The 20,471-nt window shown below is 35.8% G+C and overlaps 2 protein-coding genes across 2 annotated transcripts in view; one reads left to right on the top strand and one right to left on the bottom strand.

Moving 5' to 3' along the window:
* Positions 1-20,471, bottom strand: part of TBCD (tubulin folding cofactor D) — a 113,410-nt gene that overhangs the window by 74,157 nt on the left and 18,782 nt on the right. Inside the window, exons 8-13 of the mRNA XM_009888818.1 lie at positions 19,711-19,756; positions 16,846-16,978; positions 15,532-15,674; positions 14,670-14,730; positions 14,090-14,164; positions 11,216-11,310 (exon numbers count right to left, since the gene is read on the bottom strand). Of these exons, the coding sequence (XP_009887120.1) occupies positions 11,216-11,310; positions 14,090-14,164; positions 14,670-14,730; positions 15,532-15,674; positions 16,846-16,978; positions 19,711-19,756 (553 nt within the window). The remainder of the gene's footprint in view (positions 1-11,215; positions 11,311-14,089; positions 14,165-14,669; positions 14,731-15,531; positions 15,675-16,845; positions 16,979-19,710; positions 19,757-20,471) is intronic.
* ZNF750 (zinc finger protein 750) lies at positions 3,678-6,248 on the top strand. Its single transcript, XM_009888807.1, has 2 exons — positions 3,678-5,104; positions 5,531-6,248. Exons 1-2 carry the CDS (start codon positions 3,678-3,680, stop codon positions 6,246-6,248), a joined length of 2,145 nt encoding a protein of 714 aa, XP_009887109.1.

Raw genomic sequence — 20,471 nt, 5'->3', positions numbered from 1 at the left:
AATAAAAGACATTTTGAAATTTCCTCTTTGATCAGCTGGGCATCTCAAACAATTTAGACTACTTAAAAACCTAAAAAACAACATGCACATATGTAGATGTACATATATGTGTGTTTATGCATGTGTATGAATACGTATGTGTATATATGTGTACATATACCCACGTACATTTTTGTTTATATATTTATACACACACATGCACACAATGTTAAATGATATTCTTGTTTTCTGAACTTGCTAATATGTTAAAGGCAAGGAGGTAGCAACAATAATCTTTAAAAAATAGAAAGAAGAAAACTTGCAGCTATCAGTCTCAGGTTGGAAAGGGCTACGGATTAGAAAGCCTTGAGGAGGTATACTATTGACAAGAAACAAACAAGTAAGACAACATCAAGTTTAATCAATATTATCTGAATAATCTGTTTTCAATAAAAGTATAAATAAATAATACTACTACATTTCAAACCTAGAAATTTATAATAATATATAACTATCTGCATTTCTGAGATCAGGTATACAGGAAAAATTAATTCTCAATCTAAAAAAAAAAAGTTACATGGAAATTACCATCCTGCTACTGAAGAATTTTTCCCCATTTTTAAAGGATATCAAAAGTTATGACATTCAAATTTAAGGAAAAAGCAACTACTTATTTTGATTTTTCTTTCTAGTACCAAATATTCATTTTGGTAGCACAAAACATACATTGCACAACTCTAGGTAACTAAGATTATTTATATAGAGACAGTTTTAATTGGTTGCACCTATTTTAAACCATTAATGTCTTTTCCAGCTGTATGTGTGGGATCAAATAGTTTCAATTTTTTTAATTATGAAATATGTACCTCTGCCAGATACTCCTGTGTTTTACTCAGAGATTGGAGGAGAAATTATCCTTCTTGTCTGGGTTTAGAAATATTTTATTACTGGCATTTTTAAACCATGAGAAAAAAAAGGATTAAATAGTAAAAGAGAGAAACAGAACATTCATCTGGCTGACACTAGCCTAAGTTTATGAAAGGGTAAACACCCTTTAAAATAAGCTACTCGTTCTACACCTCTCAAGTCAGAGCAGCAGGTTCTGGGAGCGCTACTGTCTGCAGGCTGAGCAGACAAAAACAAATTTAAAAAAAAAAGCTGTTGTAATTCTGTCCTGCTGTACACATGGCAAAGCAGCTCCAACGCTCTACTTTTCTAACATTAAAACTGCAACAATGCATTTTATCTTATTAAGAAACGATAGTTAACACTCTGTTGAACAGGAATAACTTGAATCAAAGTTAAATACCAAGTACAAAGTCGGGGTGGGGGGGAACAGGACACACAGGAATTTTCATTATTAAGAAGAGGAAAGCTAGCAGAACAAGAAAATCTAATTAACATCTCTTTATTATAAGTGCTGCACCTGAATGCAAATTCAGACTGTTATCATAAATGGTTCAACTAAGAATGCAATGGAGTTTTGACAACAATATCTTTTTTTTTTTTTTAAGAATAATTAGTACAAGTACTTCCAAGAAGATATAAAGAACAACAGGTACAAACTGACTTGATCAAGTCCATTACAAACTGTCCACATTAGTTATACATCATTAGTTAAAAATAAATGCAACAAGCTCATTTAAGGCAGAAAAAAAAAAAAGACCAGTTCCCTATCCGGACCTCCCCTCCTACGCCTCAGTTTTTATTTTTTTTTTTTTTTTAATGTAAAAGCATTATTCTTAATCTTTCAAAGGAATTCTGGCCACCATTATTTAAAATATTTTTAAACAATATATGATTTTTTTTTTATTTATTGAACTACCATTTTAACCAGACTGCAATAACAAGATTTCAACATGCTGCTGTATAATTAATTCTTTTTTTGTTACAGTTTCAGTATTCAACTCAACCAACCAAAAAAAGCTTTGCTAAAACATGAAAAATAAAAAGCTACTTCTCTACACATTGCTTTTTCTTTAGGCTATCGCACATTTAATCATTTGTTAATTTTAAGAAAAAGCTGGATTGTTTTTTCTACTTACAAAGCAGCTTTGCATTTTTCAGGGTGCCTTCAAAATTACTATTTTAACAAAATGAATATTTCTATGGCATCAGAAACAACATTTAATACAATTTGCTAGAATTACTATACCTGATGAAACAAGCAGCAATTCGGTAGCGTTGCCTTCAGTTTTCATAATGTGTTGCATGTCATTTTCTATTAAATAATCTCTGATTTAAGAAATGCAAAACATTGCTACTTTAACTAAAATCTCACAGCATGTAATTACCAGCAATTCTTTTCATAAACTTAGTATTTTAATACTACTAATTCAAACTTCTATGTAAAAAGCTTTTTTTTAAAAAAAAAAAATCAAGCTATCTAGTCACTCTTACAATTAGTATTCCCGTAGTTTCGGGTAACACAATAGATACAGTACGTGGTTTTGCAACAGTCATCATTTTGATAATGATGCTTATAGTTCATGATGAAATCATCAGTTTTTAGATCTCTGCCATAACACATCCTACAAAATCATGAGAACTTGACTCTGAGAGTTTCTCACGCCTTCAGAATCAGTGAACATAATGGAACAAGCTGATACAAGCCCTCCTGACTTATCTACTGAGCAAATCACTAGGCTGTATAAAGTATCCACAACCTTAGTTTTTCTGAAGAAAGGCAGATAGATCATTCCCCTATAAATCAATTGCTGTCAGACACTTTTTTTACCTGAATTGATACACTTGTGCGTCTGTGTTAACGATATGCAATATGTAAGGTGCTACACAGCAGAAGAATGTGAAATGCGTTTATCAAGCAGAAGATTCTATTAGTCAGATATTGCAGTGCTTATTTCTCTTAATTGAATTAGGAAGAGGAAGAAAATTGGTGTGGTTTTATCCTTCGAGAGATTGGCCACTTTTGAGGTATCCATTGAGATTAGGCTGTTAGGAAATGCCGTGCCGGTTAAAAGAGGGGGTTGGTCAGTCTCTGAAAGAGCCAAGTCAGCTCCCCAAGTGCAACCAATCCACTCCACCCTCATTGCACCAAAGCAGGAAATTCCCTCCTCTCTCTCCCCAACCGGCCTGACGAGCTTGCCCCATATCCAGCTGCTGCCAGGACCTGCCTCTTCTCATCCTACCCACCTCCACTTCTCTCTCAACAGCTCCACCTAGATTTCTACTTTCATCTGAACAAACGTTCCTCCAGTTTGTGAAGAAAACCCTCCAAGCCAGTAGCAGTGGCAGGTGACTAGCACCGCTGAAAATTAGGCCACTTCTGTGACCGCATTTAGGTGCGGAAGGATGTTAAAGTTTAGTGCGAGTCTATCTCACGTCTGGCATCTGGCATTTTGGTTTTGTTTAAAAAAACCCCACAACACGCCATATGTAATATGACAGGGAATACAGTCAAAAGAATATATCACTTTGTATTTAGTTCCAATGTTCCACTACAACTAATTTTAAACTTTGCCTTACAGTTCCTGCACTACCAGTTGCAGAAGTGCTGTTTTCCGGCACCCCCTCTTCCCTGAGACACCACGGGAGTTGGCTTCCTCTCCTCATCTGGGAAGGAGGATTCTAGAAACCTGAAAAACTGGAAACATCAAGAGGCTAAAACTGAGGAAAGCTAACCACAAGAAAGTTTTTATAAAGAATCATTACATTTAATTGTTTACAGCAGAAAAAAAATGAGTCTCCTCAAAGAACGTAAACCAAAGAAGCCTCATTACATCCCAAGACCACCAGGAAAGCCATTTAAGTACAAGTGCTTTCAGTGCCCCTTTACGTGCAATGAGAAATCCCATCTTTTTAACCATATGAAGTATGGCCTCTGCAAAAACTCCATCACGTTAGTATCAGAGCAGGATCGCGTTATCAAGTGTCCAAAGACCAGTTCCTTGGAGCCCAAACAGATCAACCAGCTTGAATCTACAGTCAAACCAACTTCTTCTAAATCTGTCACAAATGGACTGTCAAATCTCGATTCAAAGCCTCAATATCCCTTTGCAAAAGAAGATGCCAAGGAAAACGTTGAATTGCAAAACCAGGCAACAAACACAGCAATTCAAGGACAAAAACCTGCTATTCAGAAGGAATTAACCCCTGCCAGTTCTACAACAGAAAGCGCTATCGGCATGCAGCCCCTTTTGGACAGCATTGTAAGGCCCTCAGCTTTCGTTCCTGTAGGAGAACACAGAGATAGTAAAGGCCCAGAAACAAGTGAAGTATCTGAAATTATATCACTCTCCAACAAAAGTTCACCTTTTCACACCAAGTCTGCGTTTCATGCACCAAGTCATCCGTGGAAAGCGGGTTCTCCTTTCCTTCCAGAGTTTTCACATAAAGTTGCTCCCACAAAAGGCTTTGGTTCCATTTCACCTTACATGCAACCGATGATTCCCGAGTACTCACCCCATTTTTATGAGCACAGGCTGGCTATTTACACACCTTACTTGCTACCAGGTAATTCAGAGTGTGAAAGCTCTGCTCTGTCTGTCTATGGCACACAAGATCAAAGACACTTTCTTCCCCACCCCGGGCCACTTCCAAAATCCATAAATCCGTCAGCGTATGAACACTATCGATTGTTCCAACAGTATCATTCCACCCCTCCGATACCATATGGATTTTGTAGGCCAACAGATCCTCCATTTTACAGATTTTCACACGTAGCTGGTATTAACAGAGACCAAAATTCTCACCTAATGGAAGAAACTACCTTGCTGTATCCAGCTTCTTTAAGCCCGTCCCAACAATACCCTCTAGGTTCACATAAAAAACAAGCAGACTATGAAAAAGAAATTACATTATTGCATGCCAAAAGTCATTCTAAAGATGACCAAAATGAAAGAGAGAATGCTAAAATGAGCCCTCTTGCAGGAAGTGCAGCAACAGGCTCCCCTGGCAGACCTAGCCCAACCAACTTCACTCAGACAAGCCATGCATGTGAAGGCTTATTTGACCTCTCTAACAAGTCATCTTCCACATCACTTGGCAAGTATGATCAACCAGAAGAAAACTTCACAGCTTTCAGACCTGTGAGAAAAAGCACCGATCAACCAACTCTACTTCAAAGTGTGCAGACACAGCAAGATAGAGGAGATTCACCTACCAGGTAAAATAATAAAATCACTTTGCAAATTCTTGTCAGATTTACTCAGGACACACAAATATAGGTGGATACTTTTCAGCCGATGCCCCTAAAATATACTTAAATTTACAGCATTGAGATAATTTGTTCTATCTTAACTGGGCAAAACACAGTACAACTCACAGTTGCTATAGTGAGTAGACCACTCATTCTCCTTGAATGTATCTGGTATTTCCAGTACCATTACTATGCAGGTGCCTGTATATTTCAGGTAATTCCCTGTATTATAGTAATGTGTATGGTGAAAGGGACTGGGGGGAGGTTAAAGGAGAAACAACAAAATTGTCAGACTTCTAGCCAGATTTTTTCCTCTTCTTCCTGTCCACTTCCTCAGCCCCAATTTAAAAGAGCAACTGATAGTGAGTTCTCTTTTCTCCTCATTTCTTTCAGCATTAACGTCACCGATGAAGATTCACATACACAGAACGAATGCCCTAACAATGAAGGCTCACTGTCCAACACGGAAGATGACACAGGGATAGTTCCCCTTAACCTTTCAAAAAAGGCTGACACAAACACAGGACCTATTCATGAGCATGCCTACAAAACCACATCCAAAACAGAAAGTCAGAACTTCCTAGACTTGCAAGACATGCCTTTGAACCTCTCGGTAAAAGACTCCTGTAACACAGTAAGCCTGAAAACGTCATTCCACAGTCCCTCTCATGATGATGGTGCTGCTACTTCTCCAAACACCGAAAATGAAACCTCCGGAGCAGATGCATGTAACCCCAAGAACGCTATTAACAGTGCCTGCGACAAATCTTTCACAGCTCACTGTAATGAAGCTCAAGACTTAAGAATAATTGACAGCTGTGATGAACAGAAACAGACAGCAGCTGTAGCTCTCTGTCAGCTAGCTGCATACAGCCCGAGCAAAGTTAGAATGGACAACGAAGGGCAGAGTCCTCAGGACAGTAACGCTTCAGGTACAGAAGCTACTCTTAATTCTTCTGATACTCAGGATACTCAGTGCAATCAAAAAGTAAAAGGACAAAAAAGGACAAATCAAAAAGAATCAGCAAAATCACAGCAAGGCACTAAAAGAGTAAGGCCAAATGACTGTAGCAGAGTCTTCACTTTAAGGAAGAGAACAAGAGTATCTTAATACTTCACTTTCCAATGAGTTTCTGGTCATAGAAGCTAGTTACTAGCAACATCAGAAAATTTCTACAAACCATCTTTTATTGGGTTTGGTCCATGACGAGATACATTCAATCTCTCCCATGTAAATAATGTTCATAATTTTATATTAATATTTTTAAGTAATTGAACTTTCCCTTGTATAAGCTCAGATTTTGATGAGTGAATTTTTGCATTCATTACTAAAGCCAAACTACATTAGATGAATCCTTAAGGTTTTTTGCATTTGTATTAATGTAAAATAACTTTTACAACTTCTTTTCTTAAAAGATCGAGAAACAATATGGTTCAATAACATACTGTCGTAGTCTTTTTCAGGCTTAATTTCATTTAATAAGGGGGTTTTGTCTTTTTTCTTTAAAAAACTTTTTATTTCACTGTGCAGTAGTTTAAATAAGCTTAAGATTAAACCTGGCTATTTAGAATTTACTGTAAAAACTGTTTTGTGTATGAATACAGTTTGCCATTATGCCACAATACAAAACGACAGACCAAATTTTGTTTCTCAGGGGCAGACACCAGTTTAAACAAATGGATCCAAACCTTGTACAAGCAAGCTTTTCTTATGTTTACCAAGAACAAGATTCAAGTTAAACCAAAAAAAGCCTGCACCAATTTAACAAATGCAATTTATGTTCACCTTTAACTGAACCACTACAAAAACAATACTGTAAATTTGAAGATCTAAACAACTTGGTTGCCTAATCCTCTGAGGTTAGACAGACACTAGGCAACCTGCAAACTCCAAGCCTAAAAGGTTATTTATATAATTTATTTCACCTGAGACAAACTCTCCTGGTGAAGGTCTTATTTCAGTATACGTGTATCACTAATTATCAGTTTCAGTGTGCTTCTATATAAATCCTAAAATCATTTTCTGCTTCTATAACTGTGTATATAAACTTGCAATTTTTCAAATAAATCTGTGACCTGTATTTAAAATATATGGAAAGTCATTAATGAGCACAAATACATTCACTACACTATCTGTAACACATCTTTTGAAGAAAAATTAGCAAAGAAATTGCTAGCTAAATTTTCAATTTACAAATAGAATTTGGCATGGAATACCAATCAACTCTAAAAAAGGAGCTTCCTTCAGTGAAGGAAGTTTATTATGCAAGTTAATTCATCCATACTTTAGCTCCCTATGACAAAGCTCCAGCTTATCCAAACTTCTACAAAAGTTTAACTAAAATAAGGCTGTTCCATTGTATACATCCCTCACATCAGTTTGCACAGTATGCACCATCAGTCTAAGTAAAACAAACCCAGACTAAGTATTATTCACTTAGAACTATGGGCATACATTTCTCATCGATTCATTATCCAGATAAGAGACATCCTCATCTGCCTAAGCATTACTAGTAAGTAGAAATCCACGTAAGGAAGCAGAGCTGCATTCAGTGCAATGCAGAGTTCCCAGATTATTTTTTTTCCTAATTTTTTGCGCTACGGTGTTTTGAGCTAACAGCTTAGCCAGAGCATTCTAAGTAGTTTACCATTAAACAGTAAATTACAGGGGTTAAGTTTCTGAGCTAAGAAACAACAGAAGAGTAACAACATTGATCTCAATTTTAATCTTTCATAGAGAAAAGTTTTTCCTAGATTATCAAAAGACAAGAATATCAATCTGAGTTTGAACAAAGGGAATACGGTAACAGAAAAACTCCAATTAACTCTAACTACAACAGCAAGGCAGTAAGAAAGTATGATGTCTCAAGTTGTACATTAGTATGTGATGAAATAAGGAGAAAGAGCTTCCTAGGCCAAGTTTAAAGCTTCAAGCTTAGGGACGTATGCTACCAAATCCATAATTTCCAAACATGAAATTATGGCATCTAAGATCGCTGCTGCTGGTTTTTAAATTACGTTAAGCTATTGGCCTCACTAATCTCTGGAAGCAGAAAGTTTCATAGTTTCCCTTATCCATAATCTAAAAAAAAAAAACCACCCTCATGTATCTCTTTTGTTGTTAATTTGAATTTCTTTAAGTCAACGAGGAAAAACTTTTTGGTGGTTTTCCATACAATTCAAGGATTTATTCTTCCCCATCTCTATACAAATATTCTTCATAAAAACAAGCTCCAGCGGTGACGTCTACCTCATCTCCATTTCTCAATTTAAATAAAAACTGGGCTTAAGGGAACCATGATGTTTAACTGCTCAAACAGCTCTCCACACCGTCATTAATTTGATTTCTGTCCTTCCTAACAAGAATCTTTGTAACTCAATGTCCATAAACAAATTATTCTAGGGCTCGAGTTCCTTTAGAATAAGAAAATCAGTCCTAATGCTTATCTAACTATTCTCTTGCCGCAAATTATACCCATTACCTGTAGTCTTGTTCTGGATACCGAAAACAGTTGTCAAAAGTAAAGGTTTTCTTTTAAGAAGAGGAGAATAAGATTTCAGCTTTGTCTTTTCTCAACCAAATAGCCTTAGCTTTTTCAGTCTTTCCCTGTCAGTCTTATTTTCTGTTCTTATCATGCTTCTTGCTGCTTTAGGCTAGCTTTCTTTAAAAAATCATTTAAGTGTGATGTCCTAAGATGAGTACCCTATGTGTCATAATTTTAGCATCAAGGGAGATGGAAGGATTACCACACTCTGTTTATGACTTCTTTTTCACCTTTTGTTCTACTGAGATAAATAAAATTGTTGATTCATGTGGGTGACCCACATGAACTCTTAAATCCTTTCCTGTACGACTGCTGCCTAGAAGTGGCTCCCTTGAATTGTCCAATTACTTATTCCTAACTTGTCTCTTGTTACCTGTCTCTCTTGAATTGTCCTGTTACTTATTCCTAACTCGGAATACTACTTTGCACTTGTCCTAATTTGCTAAATCATTTTGTTAGGTTTTCTTCCAACTTCTAGAATTCATTCTTTTGTCTTTCTCCAAACTACTAGAATCAACTTTGAATTACTACATTAGTAGTGGATTGGATCTCTTACATAAGGCAGACTTGCAAATTAAACCAGAATATACGGTATTTAGAATAATTATTTTTTCAAATTAATTTAAATGGAAAGCAAGGTCCATTAAAGCAAAAGGGAAAAAAAAAAGGAGAAGGGACAATGTCAAGTGTGCCACGGCTATTCTGCAGCCTAGATCTGCTCAGCAATAATAAAGGTTTCACTCTGATTAAGATGTAACATTTTACGTTCAAGTTTTTCCAAATTCTATCCCTACAATTTCAGACTATCCTCTTTTACATCATCCTTCACAGTATCATACATTTCTGCCTTCTGTATAACTCATTCTTGAGTATCAGGTAACCAAAGGAGTTGCAGTTTAGTCAACCGTAGTCTCTGATTCGGTTTCTAACCCATCCTTTTATATAGCGACTGTTGGAATTCTTAGCACTCTTTATTAAGAAACTTTCCTATAAAATCGGTTTTCCTTAGAACTTTATGTCTCTCTCTTTACCAGAAAGACCTTTCTAAGATGATTGTGTTCCCTCCTTCCCCTCCTCCCCTATCTTAGCTTTATATTCTTCCACCCCAGTAATAGAAGGCTACATCTTATGCAATCTGACAAATTAAAAATTCGCATACAAACCTATGTATATTAAAATCACCTTCACAGGCAGCACTACACCTCTGCAGAAAAAGAAGGGTGTGATGGATACAACTATCATCTCCATTCTACATATACAAATACAAAAACTCAGCCTAGAAAGTGAACGGAGATGGTTTCACAGCACAGGTCAAATCACTGGTAAAGCTAGGATTCACTCATGTCTTTTGCAGTTCTATACAATATCAAACTTGCATTAAACTCCTAATTTAGATTAAAAAAATTCTATTATGTGAGGCTATCCTGATTCCTTGATAGAGGTGTACAATTTCAGTTTTGTTAGAACTAAAACAGAGGCTCACCTTTGGATGACTTCCCATTCTTAAAGTTGGGGTTTTTTGGACTGTTTCATTTTTATCATACAGGGCAAAAGTAATTAGAAAAGGGAAACCAACTGAAAGCTAGCTGCACAAAAATTCTCACGTGCAAAACAGATACTATATTGGACGTGAACTCTTCATGGAGACAGAATAATAAACTGTGTTAAATACCCTACTTCTAGAAGAAGTCAACATATCTTCAGAATAGAAAAGATTTGGCAACCTAACTTACTAATATAAAACAACCTAACATACTAACAAAAAACAACAGTTTTTAAACATTTTTGATGATTAGTGTTCAACTTTCTGTTCAACACAGATGAGATCAAAAGAACCATCTAGCCCAAGATATTGCTGTAAAAGTGCCCAATAATGGATGTGTAGTACATTATGCTTTTGTCATTTCAACTCTAAAAAACTGACCAAAATCACAAAACCGAGAACTACTACTGTCACATTAATATCTCTGTGCTTCACTGTATGTTGATACACACAGAACACAAACCGAAACAATTCCTTTGCCCTGTTATTTTTCTTTCCATCCTGATATTTCAAAACTCTTTTAAAAACTTAAACAGTTCATTGTATAAATTACGTGAAATCAGCCTCTGAAATTTAATCAGAAACAAACAGCATAAGCTACTAGCTTTAAAGTGCAAGTTACTCATCAATTATTTAATATATTCTGTTTAAATAATGACACTGACACAATATAAAGACATACAGAATTATTTTTATACAACTGTACAAAGAAACACGGGAGGGAAGAAGGAAGAAGAAAACCCCAAGAAACTAATTTAATTTTGGACAGAAAAATTTATTAAGGATAAAAAAGGCACACCCAAGACAAAGCTTTTGACAGAAGTACCTTAAATATCCCCATAGGCGTATTTTTTACTCTAGAATTCAATACTACAGTCATTATTCAGCACACTCACAGCAGCAAATTCCAGTCTATTGCCACACATTCAATTTCTAACACTATAAATTGTTAATTCATGAACTTACAAACACTCAGCAACTACAACTCACCATCTGAAATTCGGGAAGGGAGTAACAATCCTCTTCTGCCTAATTCAGCCAGAGCCAGGCATCCACCATGCCACGCATTGTCTGTTTCCTGGAAACTAATTTTAGAACAAAGATAAGTTTTGTTAAGACTAGCCTTCCCTTTTCGGATTTCATTTTTCATGGTGAATTCCTAACATTTTAAAAGGCACATAATCCAAACCAGCATATGTTGTGCTATTAATCCTGACTTCTCAAATATAAGAATGACATGTTGAACATGTTTTCTTTCCCATTTTGTGCAACATAAATACTGCTATAAACATGATCAAATAAGCAGAAAACCCATTTATCAATATAAATGTAAACTCGATACAGAAGAGTACAATACCTGAAACTCATCCAGAAAAGGAAAACAACTTTCTAGCACACAGGCAAAAGATGCAGTTTTACTGAACGCACCCAAAACAACTAACAAATTTAATGCCAAATACACTCCTTAACTAGCAAAGGAGCTTCAAGTGATAGTTTCCAATAAACACATTATATGAGCTTATGCAGTGAAAAAACAGTGGGGTTTATCCGCCTTTAAAAAACATAAACCAAAACAGAGCAACTTGTAGTGAGCACAGCACAAAATATCAAAAATGGTACACAAGTTTTGGTGGACTGGCAGATAAAGGAGTGAAAAGAGGAAAGATTGCGTGCTGCGTGACTAAACATTCTGTATTAAACTAGGAATAGGAATCTAAGAACAAAGTGCTGAACAGAGACTAGGTCGTATCAAACTTGCATGTCTCCCAGTGTCCTATCTCTGACATGGATCAACAGCAGATGTTTGGTCAAAGACGAAGCATCAAGTATCATTCCCCTATTAGCCCCCTCCTTGCTTTGGCAATCAGCAGTACCAAGACTTCCCAAGCCAGAGGTTGCAGCCAGAACGTCATATTTAACAACCTGTGATGGGACTCTCTTTCATTAATTTGTATAATCCCTTTTTGAACTCCCTTTACACTTTTGGCTTCCATAACATCCTGTGGCAATGACTTCCATAGTTTAATTATAATTGCGTGAAAATGTACTTCCTGATGCTTCCCAGTTCTCACATTATGAGAAAGAGTGAATAGAAAACAATTACTCGCTGTCCCTCTTTCCCCTCTCATATTTATGATTTTATATATCTGCATTATATCCCTTTACTTTTTCTTTCCAGTTGGAAGAATCCCCATCAGTTAAATCCCATTTCAGTGATTCAGTTTTGTTATCTCTTCCTTTCCTAATAATATCTAATGTTCCATTTGCCTTCTTTTTTTCTGACAGCCACTGAGCACTCCACCGACATTCTGACAGAACTATCAGTAACTTTAAGATGTATTTCCTGAGTAGTGACACCTGTTTTATAGTTAGCTGCATTTTTCCCTAAGTGCATTAGTTTGCATTCATTAGACATTATTACATATGTCATTTACTATCTAGTTACTTAACTTAGGCTTATATAACATTTTCTTTTCTGTCACCTTTAGTTTTCACTACATTATCTAACTTGAAATCATCAATTGATTTCCTCACTCCATTGTTGACCTTTTTTCTAGGATCCTTTTTGAGTATCTTGAACAGCACAGGGCTCATACAGACCCCTGAGACGCAGTGCTGATACTCTCACCACACTCTGAAAAATGATCACTTATTTCTTCCCTGTCTTATGTCTTTTAATCTATTTTATATAAGAAATCTTTTCTTCTTATCCCAAGAGATATAACTTAGAGTGCCTCTGATGAGCAAGTGACTTCTTTTTATTTTGATCACTACATATTTAGTGCAAAGAATAGAGAAGAGATTCCCTTTGTCCTTGTCTGCATTTGTTCCCAGGTGCTTCTGAAGAAAGCAGGTCACTCAATTACTAGTTGGATTACTCATCCCTATGACTTGAAAAACAAGGAAAGAAAACACGGTGAGTACAGGTCTTTGAAGCTCCAGGGATAATTGAGCTCAGCAGCACCTCTTAAATTAATCACAGTAGCACAGTGGAAGTATCGGCCAAGTAGATACTTTCCTTGCAAGTTTTTAAGACTTTGTATCTTCTTTTTTAATGTGTTACCCTTTGAGCTGGTATGTTTAGTTTGTACTCACAATCAATATGAGAAGATTTTCTAAAACTGAATACATCTGAGTGGCAATCTGAACATTACCAATATTTTTTGCCAATAAAGAAATTATTCTTTTTGTTATTAGCGTAGTCTGAAACACTAGTTTAGATCTTAAAGCTCAAGTACTCAATGCAGATGTGATAAGCAACCCGGTATATAAAAAAAGGCATACGATATACTGTTTTAATAATTTAGTCCTTTACAAACTCTACGTGGATGCAGAAATAAGATATCCAACAAGATATCCGTCAGAAGAACATCCTAGCAGCTATATGTGATCAAACCAAAGTTTCAGCTAGCCCAAAAGCCTCTCTGACATGCCCAACAGTACGTTCCTTGGTACAGTGGAAGAACAAGCATATTGCACCACTCTCCAAAACACTTCCAAACTCTGGCAATCCTCAGAACCCTTTTGAATATCATTTCCAGTTCTTCTACATTTCTGAACAGCATTCAAGACATGAACACCAGAAATTTTTAAAGCAGCAAGTTAATGAGACTTTTTTATTTTTATTTTTCCAAAGTTCAACTTCAGTCCTTCCACACTACTTTTGAATGGGGTCAAGATAAAGGATTAGGAATCATTTCGTTATTGAACACGCTTAGCACATCCACGCCTTAGAAGATTTTGAAATCTGGGAGATGGTAACAAAATTGACAGATTTTTAGACCTGTCTTCCTAACCGTTGTCCTCCAGCTTCAGAAGCGGACATGTTTCAGATGCACGTAAAAAGTGAAATAAGATTTTTACCTAAAACAGTCCAACAGAGACCCGATCACGTCATCTGCTAATTCTTTTGGAAGTCTTCCAGTTATTCTACCAATTCTACAGAAGTTAACAGAAAAAAAAAAAATAATCACACAGTGATTCACTAATACTGCATTTGATGAATAAGTCTAATAAAAAATTTAGTTACTGGAAATTTACAATAAAATGACTGACTTCAAGATGACAATGCACTACCCTAAAACAACAATCTCAAACTTGAAGCAAAAGCTACACAGTAGTGAACGTAACACAGAAATACATTTTTAAAGTGGAAGAGAAAAACATATTTTGAAGAAATGCTACTTTCCACCCTTCAAGTTAAGTCTTATCCAGAATGTTTATTTCCAAACCTATCTGAAATTTTCCTGAAGACTAGCCCAATTTCATAAGCACCCAGAAAAAGATACAAACATGACTTTTTACCATGAGCTGTGCTAAAGCCATCTGAAGTAACTGTGAATATTGACAATACACGCAAATTATCAATTATGGATTACATCAGACTGTACTTTTATGTTCTTTATGTTAGTTTATTAGTTTAGAGCAACCATAAGAAACCTACCCTTTTGCTGCAGACCACCTGACAATAGTGTCTTTGTCCTTCAGTCCAACCAACAACTGCTCTGCAGATAATTTTATTTAAACAAAACAGATTATTCTCTTTTCACAACAGAAAGTTTTCTTTAAAACGTTCAAAAGTCATTTTCCCTCTTAACCGTCCCCCAGTTTAAATAAAAATTTTTGCATCCAGATTTCTTCTATTTGTTATACAACTTAAAATCAAAGAAACAAGATGTCAAAATAATTTTCTAAAAGAGAAAATTTGGTTTGAAATTTTAAGTACTGTGAAAGATTCAAAATGGAGGTCATAGTGCTGTTTTCAATGGTTCATTAGATTATTCAGTTATAAAATTCTTCTGATGCAATTTTTGCCTATTTATTTACAGCATATCCACCAGCAAGCTAGCAGAGGACCTGCTGTATACTACATACTAATGAAAAAATGCCGTTCCTTTGATATTACTGCAGCTTACAAAATTCAATCATAACTCTTTAGCTTTCACGTAACACAATTTTTTGGTTTGTTTTTCATTATGAATTTTAATTCATCCTTCCATCTGTGAAAGGTTCAAGATATCTTTTTCATATTACTGGATAAACTTGGTAAAAGGTATTTCAGCAACTCCATCCCCCAATCCCACAACAAATGCTACAGTATTAAGTTTCTGCTTGAGATGCTAAAATGCAAATCATGACAAAAATATACTATATTTTAATCAGTTGCAGAGATTGAAATTTTATAAACTTTCCAATTGTTCACATTAGCACAGATACCCACATGACCTTCTTAGTATTAAGCAGGTTGTTTTCCAATATACATTTAATTTGCAGGTCTTACAATAATTTGTCTGGTTTTAACACACCTACAACATTTTCAATCTCTCCTGGAATGTCATATTCTGCTTCATCATCAGCTTCATTAGCAGCAACTGTTATCATCTGATTCTGCACAAGTGAACCCGGAGCTTGCAGATTGGCAGCCAGAGATCGACAGCCACGCTGGTATCTGCACAAAAACCAGACACAGTTTCTGATTTAATTTTTTTTCTAATTTAAGTTCCAACTGAAACAGGTACATACTGTCATAAAGCCTGCTTGTCAAGTTACTACAACTCCCAGTGCACAGCTCCCCAGTTATGTAGTGGTTGCTTTAAAGGAAAGGGAAAAAGTATCCCATTCTCCTTCTTCCTGACCCAGTTGTCTCTTTTCCACGGTGAGAAGAGCTAGACTATTTAAATGGTTCCTTTTCATTACCTCTCCCTTTCCTGTTTCAGTATAACCTACTTTCCACTGCTGACAATAAAGAGAGGCAAAATTCCCATGCCTTAAAAACCTCTCCAAAACCTTAAAAACATTAATAAAATCAACTTATTAAAAATTGTTTTTTAAATGTTAAAGCTAGCTCAGTACTTTCTGCCCAAGCTGTACTCAGATATTTAGCCTGTGGAGTAGATACATTCTTACAAAAGATATTTTAAATGCTAAACTGACTTTTGCCATTGGGCAAGGTACACTCTCTACCTAAAAAGAATTTTCTATGCCTAAGGACGTTCTCAAAAGTTGGTAAAAGAAATACAATAAAAATAGTCACCAAGGGAGCCTGCAATTTTAAAATATCAGTGCGAGAAATCTAGAAAAGAGTTTGCCCTCTGGCAATAAGTAAAACCAGACACCAAAACCTGACTAATATGCAAAACGAAAGTGGGATTGCAAACCACTTTTCCCCTGTGAACTTTCTATCGAATCAGGGTAGAACTATGTAATGGAAAAAGTTATGTTCACTCTTACAAAATTGTACTAAATCAAGTTCAGTAACAAAGGTCACTGTCTTCCCATCTTTACCAAGTTATGCATTATACAGGAACAGGCTTCTGCTTGTGTAATGTGCAACATGAAAAGTCAAAAGATTTGGCTTGCCACAGCACTAGTTTACTACACCAAAATTGAAAAAAATTACAGGAAAGTAAATACAGTGGAAGAAATCTACTTTTTCCAAATAGTGCAAACGAAGAACGTGTTAATTCCCAAATAACAAGGGGATTTCTTTCTTTCTCTTTTAGGGGAGGGAAGGTTAGGAGGGCAGAGGGCCAGTAGTCAAATGTGTGAATTTAGGTATTTTTAATTTTTTTGAGTGATTTTGGATGTTTTTTTAAAAACTGTTTCAGCATTGAACTAACCTCCACTTTGCTACCTTCGGTTTCACAAATGTCATTCCAAGTCGCTGAACAAGTTTCATCCCTAGCTTGCGAAGAACCATCTGATTACTTTCTGACAGCTTGCAGTTATCAAGACACTCAAGTACAGTAGCAGCTGTAAAAGAAAATAAACACACTAGAAAAACTGTTTTTAAAAAAATCCCAGTAAGAAAATTTTGTAAAGTTTCAAAAGTTCCTCAGAAGATGTGGAGTTTTAATGTATTACCGAAAAGCAAATGTCTTACTAGCTACTTTGTAGTAGCTTTGACACTGGTCAAATAGTGGTAACATCCTTCATCTACCAAACAGGACGGATTGCTTTCAGAATTACTTTTGACTATGAAAATTATAATGAATGTAGATTCTGAGAGTATTTATGCCTCTAATTCTCACTAGAAGTAACATGTTCCAAGTATCTTTTGGGATCTCAGAATTTTCAGTCGTCTAAGAGAACCAGGAGTCAGAAAATCTAATTCATTTACTCTGCAGACAGTTTCTGCATACTAAGAAAGCGTTCCCTTTCCTCATTTATTATTTTTAGGCAGCACCAACTTAACTCCTCTGGCACAGAAATTTTTATGACAATGAATGTCCACAAACATTCAGACATGAGAAATACTGTGTATGTGTAAACAATTAGCAACAAAACCTTTCATTTGGGCACATCAAAGGTAACAAAGTTATTTGTCCAGCAAAGTAAAAAAACAGACAAAAGGAGAATCTTGGATTAATGAGCATAAAGTTGCAGGAATCAACATTTTCACAAGGAACACATTCCTGTTACAAATAAAACAGCCCTTTTGCATTTTCAGCCCGAAACAATTAATGATTGTTTTGAAGGCTGATCATTAGTAATACTTGGGCTCTAAAGGATCTATCATTCTTGCTATAGCACTGCAAATATGCAATCATACAGGGAAAATACTCTGCAACGTTCTACTCCAGTCTCGTATCAGGGTTTTCAAAACACAAAGAGATCAAAGATATATAATAATTATTTCAAAGTCTGAGAAAATGTAGGATGCGACTTAAAAATCTCAGTTTTTAAAAAGGCTTATGATTTACCCCGATGTACTAAAATATTAATAAAATAATACATGCAGACAAAAAGGTAAAGCCAGTCATGACTATTACTTCAATACCTTCCAGAAACCTCGATTTTTTTTCAGTTGTAAAAGCTAGAGAGACTAATGGTTTAGGACTGCAGAAACATTAATACTCACAGACAGAAAAAAAAATTAAGAATATATAAATATAAGCCTCTTCCAAGTCCTGCCAACTCTTGAATTAGTAAAATATCTAGAGACCCCTGCAAGCAGCTTCAGGACTAGTACTTATTTTTAAATCAAGTTCTATCTGTCATTCCATTGCAAAAGATTTCAAACAGTATCTTCCTTTGACATTTGTCTGGTTTTTTTCCTATTTGATCCTCTGATCTGTTGTAAGTAACCTGTAATAACTAAAAATTTTTTGTCTCTTGCATTTTCTTATCCCCAATAGTTTCTGTCTGAATATTTGGTTCTTAGTTGTGAGCATTCTTTCTTTTCTACGGTAAATTTATTCACTGGTATGCCCCTGATTTTTCTCTTATTACCAGACTCATAGCTACTTAATATTCTTTCTATATGCCATAGGCCAAAACATCTAATTTTACCAGCAGGGTTAATGTTGTGAGACAAATATCTTCTATTTGTAACAATTATGACTATTTTGTTGTACAGTTGCATCTTTTAAATTACATAATTTTGTGCTACAGCATATTTTATCGAGACTGTTTATTATTCTGCTTATCTGGCAGTCTTATTACTCTTCAAGCTTCCGCAGTGCTGTTTGCTATTTCCATGCAATGACATTCCGCAATATTTTCTGTTTGTTCCTAACCAGCTGTACAGCACATCTGCCATTCCATTCTGTTTGTCTTCACTATCTTATCTCCACCTTTATTCATATCTCAGGCATTTTGTAAAGAAGAGTCTGCATCTCAGACTTAGTAACTGGGATAACAAAACTGTTTTCAGCACTAGATACACGAAGTTTCTTCTTGGAAGTAAAAATAATTCTATTAAGTGAAATGGTAAGCGTACTAAAGTGAGTTTACGTTGTTGCTTGATTCCTGTGAATAACACAAACCACATTTCTGGTGCTTTGATAAGCTCCACAAAACTGACAAGGTCTTTTGTAGTGCTTTGTAATTAGCCATCATCCTTCCCTACCTCTCTTTGCTGCTATCAGTAAAAAACAAACTAGTATTTTGCAGTCAGTTCTGACCGTATTCCAGGATTCACCATGAGATTAATGTAATTCCAACATGCAGCTACACTGTTCAGAGACTTCTGCGCTCTCCTTTCAGGCACCTGTCTATCCCTAATTGCATCCATTATAATCTCTTTTCACTAGAATTTTTTTCTCATTTCAACAGTATCGCTACACAATTCCAGCTGTGTCCCGTACACAGCAGGTTCTTTGAATTTGGGTCTTCTGAAATCCTGTGCTTATGTTAAAATAACGTACTATGTATAAAACTAGTTTATGTTCTAGTGAATTTTTAAAAATATTTTCCACATCGTATAGTTTATATGTTCTGTGTTCAGTTCCTGTATTACAACAATGGCCAATGTGATCGCCTGCCAAATTCTTTGATGAGCTGTTCCAACATAACATTCCCCAGTTGCATCTGCCCCTCCCTCACTTTGTCATCTCTTCTTTTTTTCCCCCCTCATTTTGCATGCTTTATAACTTCCCTGTTGATTTCACTCTTTACAGCACCACTTGTTATCGGTTTAATCTTTCTTTTTTTTTTTTATTGGAATAGCTTTAAAAACAAAAATCAGGCTATTACAAACTTACCATATGGTAAACAATCTTCTCTTTTGCCATGTTTAAATAATTGTGCCTACAATTAAAATAGGGAAAATAAACATGAGAATATAGAGATGCTGAAGTACAATATATCAAGCATGTTGTTCTAAAATTCTTTCTAATGTTCTTGCAATAATCTATAGCATTTACTGATTTAAATAGCGTAAACAGAAAAGAGCAGCTTTACTTCTTCGTAAGCCAATGCAAGTCAAGGATACTGTAACCCCAGTATCCATCACCTCCCATACGATCACTCAGGCAGGCAACTCAGGAGGCTGAGTTGGCCAAAAGCAGTCAAGAGAGAGTGGAGAAAAAAAAAAAAAAAAGACAGAAAAAGGAGCTACTGTTCAGCCAGCTCAGCTCTCTGAACCATCCAGCTCAGTGCTTGGTCACACAAGCTCAATACAGGTGCAACCACAGCACCTATTATCTCAAACAGGTCACGTTGCTTTGAACCTCTAAAAAGTGAAACAGAATTTGTGGAACATGAATAAAGGCAGAAGAACTAGGAGTACTCTGTATCCTATCTGGGACTTCCTGACACTGAATGTCTCCAAACTGAACAAGCTTGCTTATGATTTAGACAACCCAGCACATAGTACATACACATCAACACTTTGGTCACGGCTAAGAAGCAGGGCAGGTGGACACATGTGAGTGAGTTTAGTTATTAGTAGCAACCACTCTCTGACAGCCAGGACGCAGTACAGGCTAAACTGCTGAGTATTTTACCCTGTTTCTCCAACAGC

Source organism: Charadrius vociferus, unplaced genomic scaffold, assembly GCF_000708025.1.
Source record: "Charadrius vociferus isolate BGI_N301 unplaced genomic scaffold, ASM70802v2 scaffold281, whole genome shotgun sequence".
In the NCBI taxonomy this organism is placed as follows: Eukaryota; Metazoa; Chordata; class Aves; order Charadriiformes; family Charadriidae; genus Charadrius; species Charadrius vociferus.
This window is presented reverse-complemented; position numbering and strand designations above follow the sequence as displayed.

Bases quoted from the DNA above. Each gene is read 5' to 3' on its own strand.
- ZNF750 (XM_009888807.1), top strand. From the start codon at position 3,678: ATGAGTCTCCTCAAAGAACGTAAACCAAAGAAGCCTCATTACATCCCA. The intron at 5,105-5,530 runs GTAAAATAATAA...CATTTCTTTCAG, and splicing joins AGAGGAGATTCACCTACCAG to CATTAACGTCACCGATGAAG.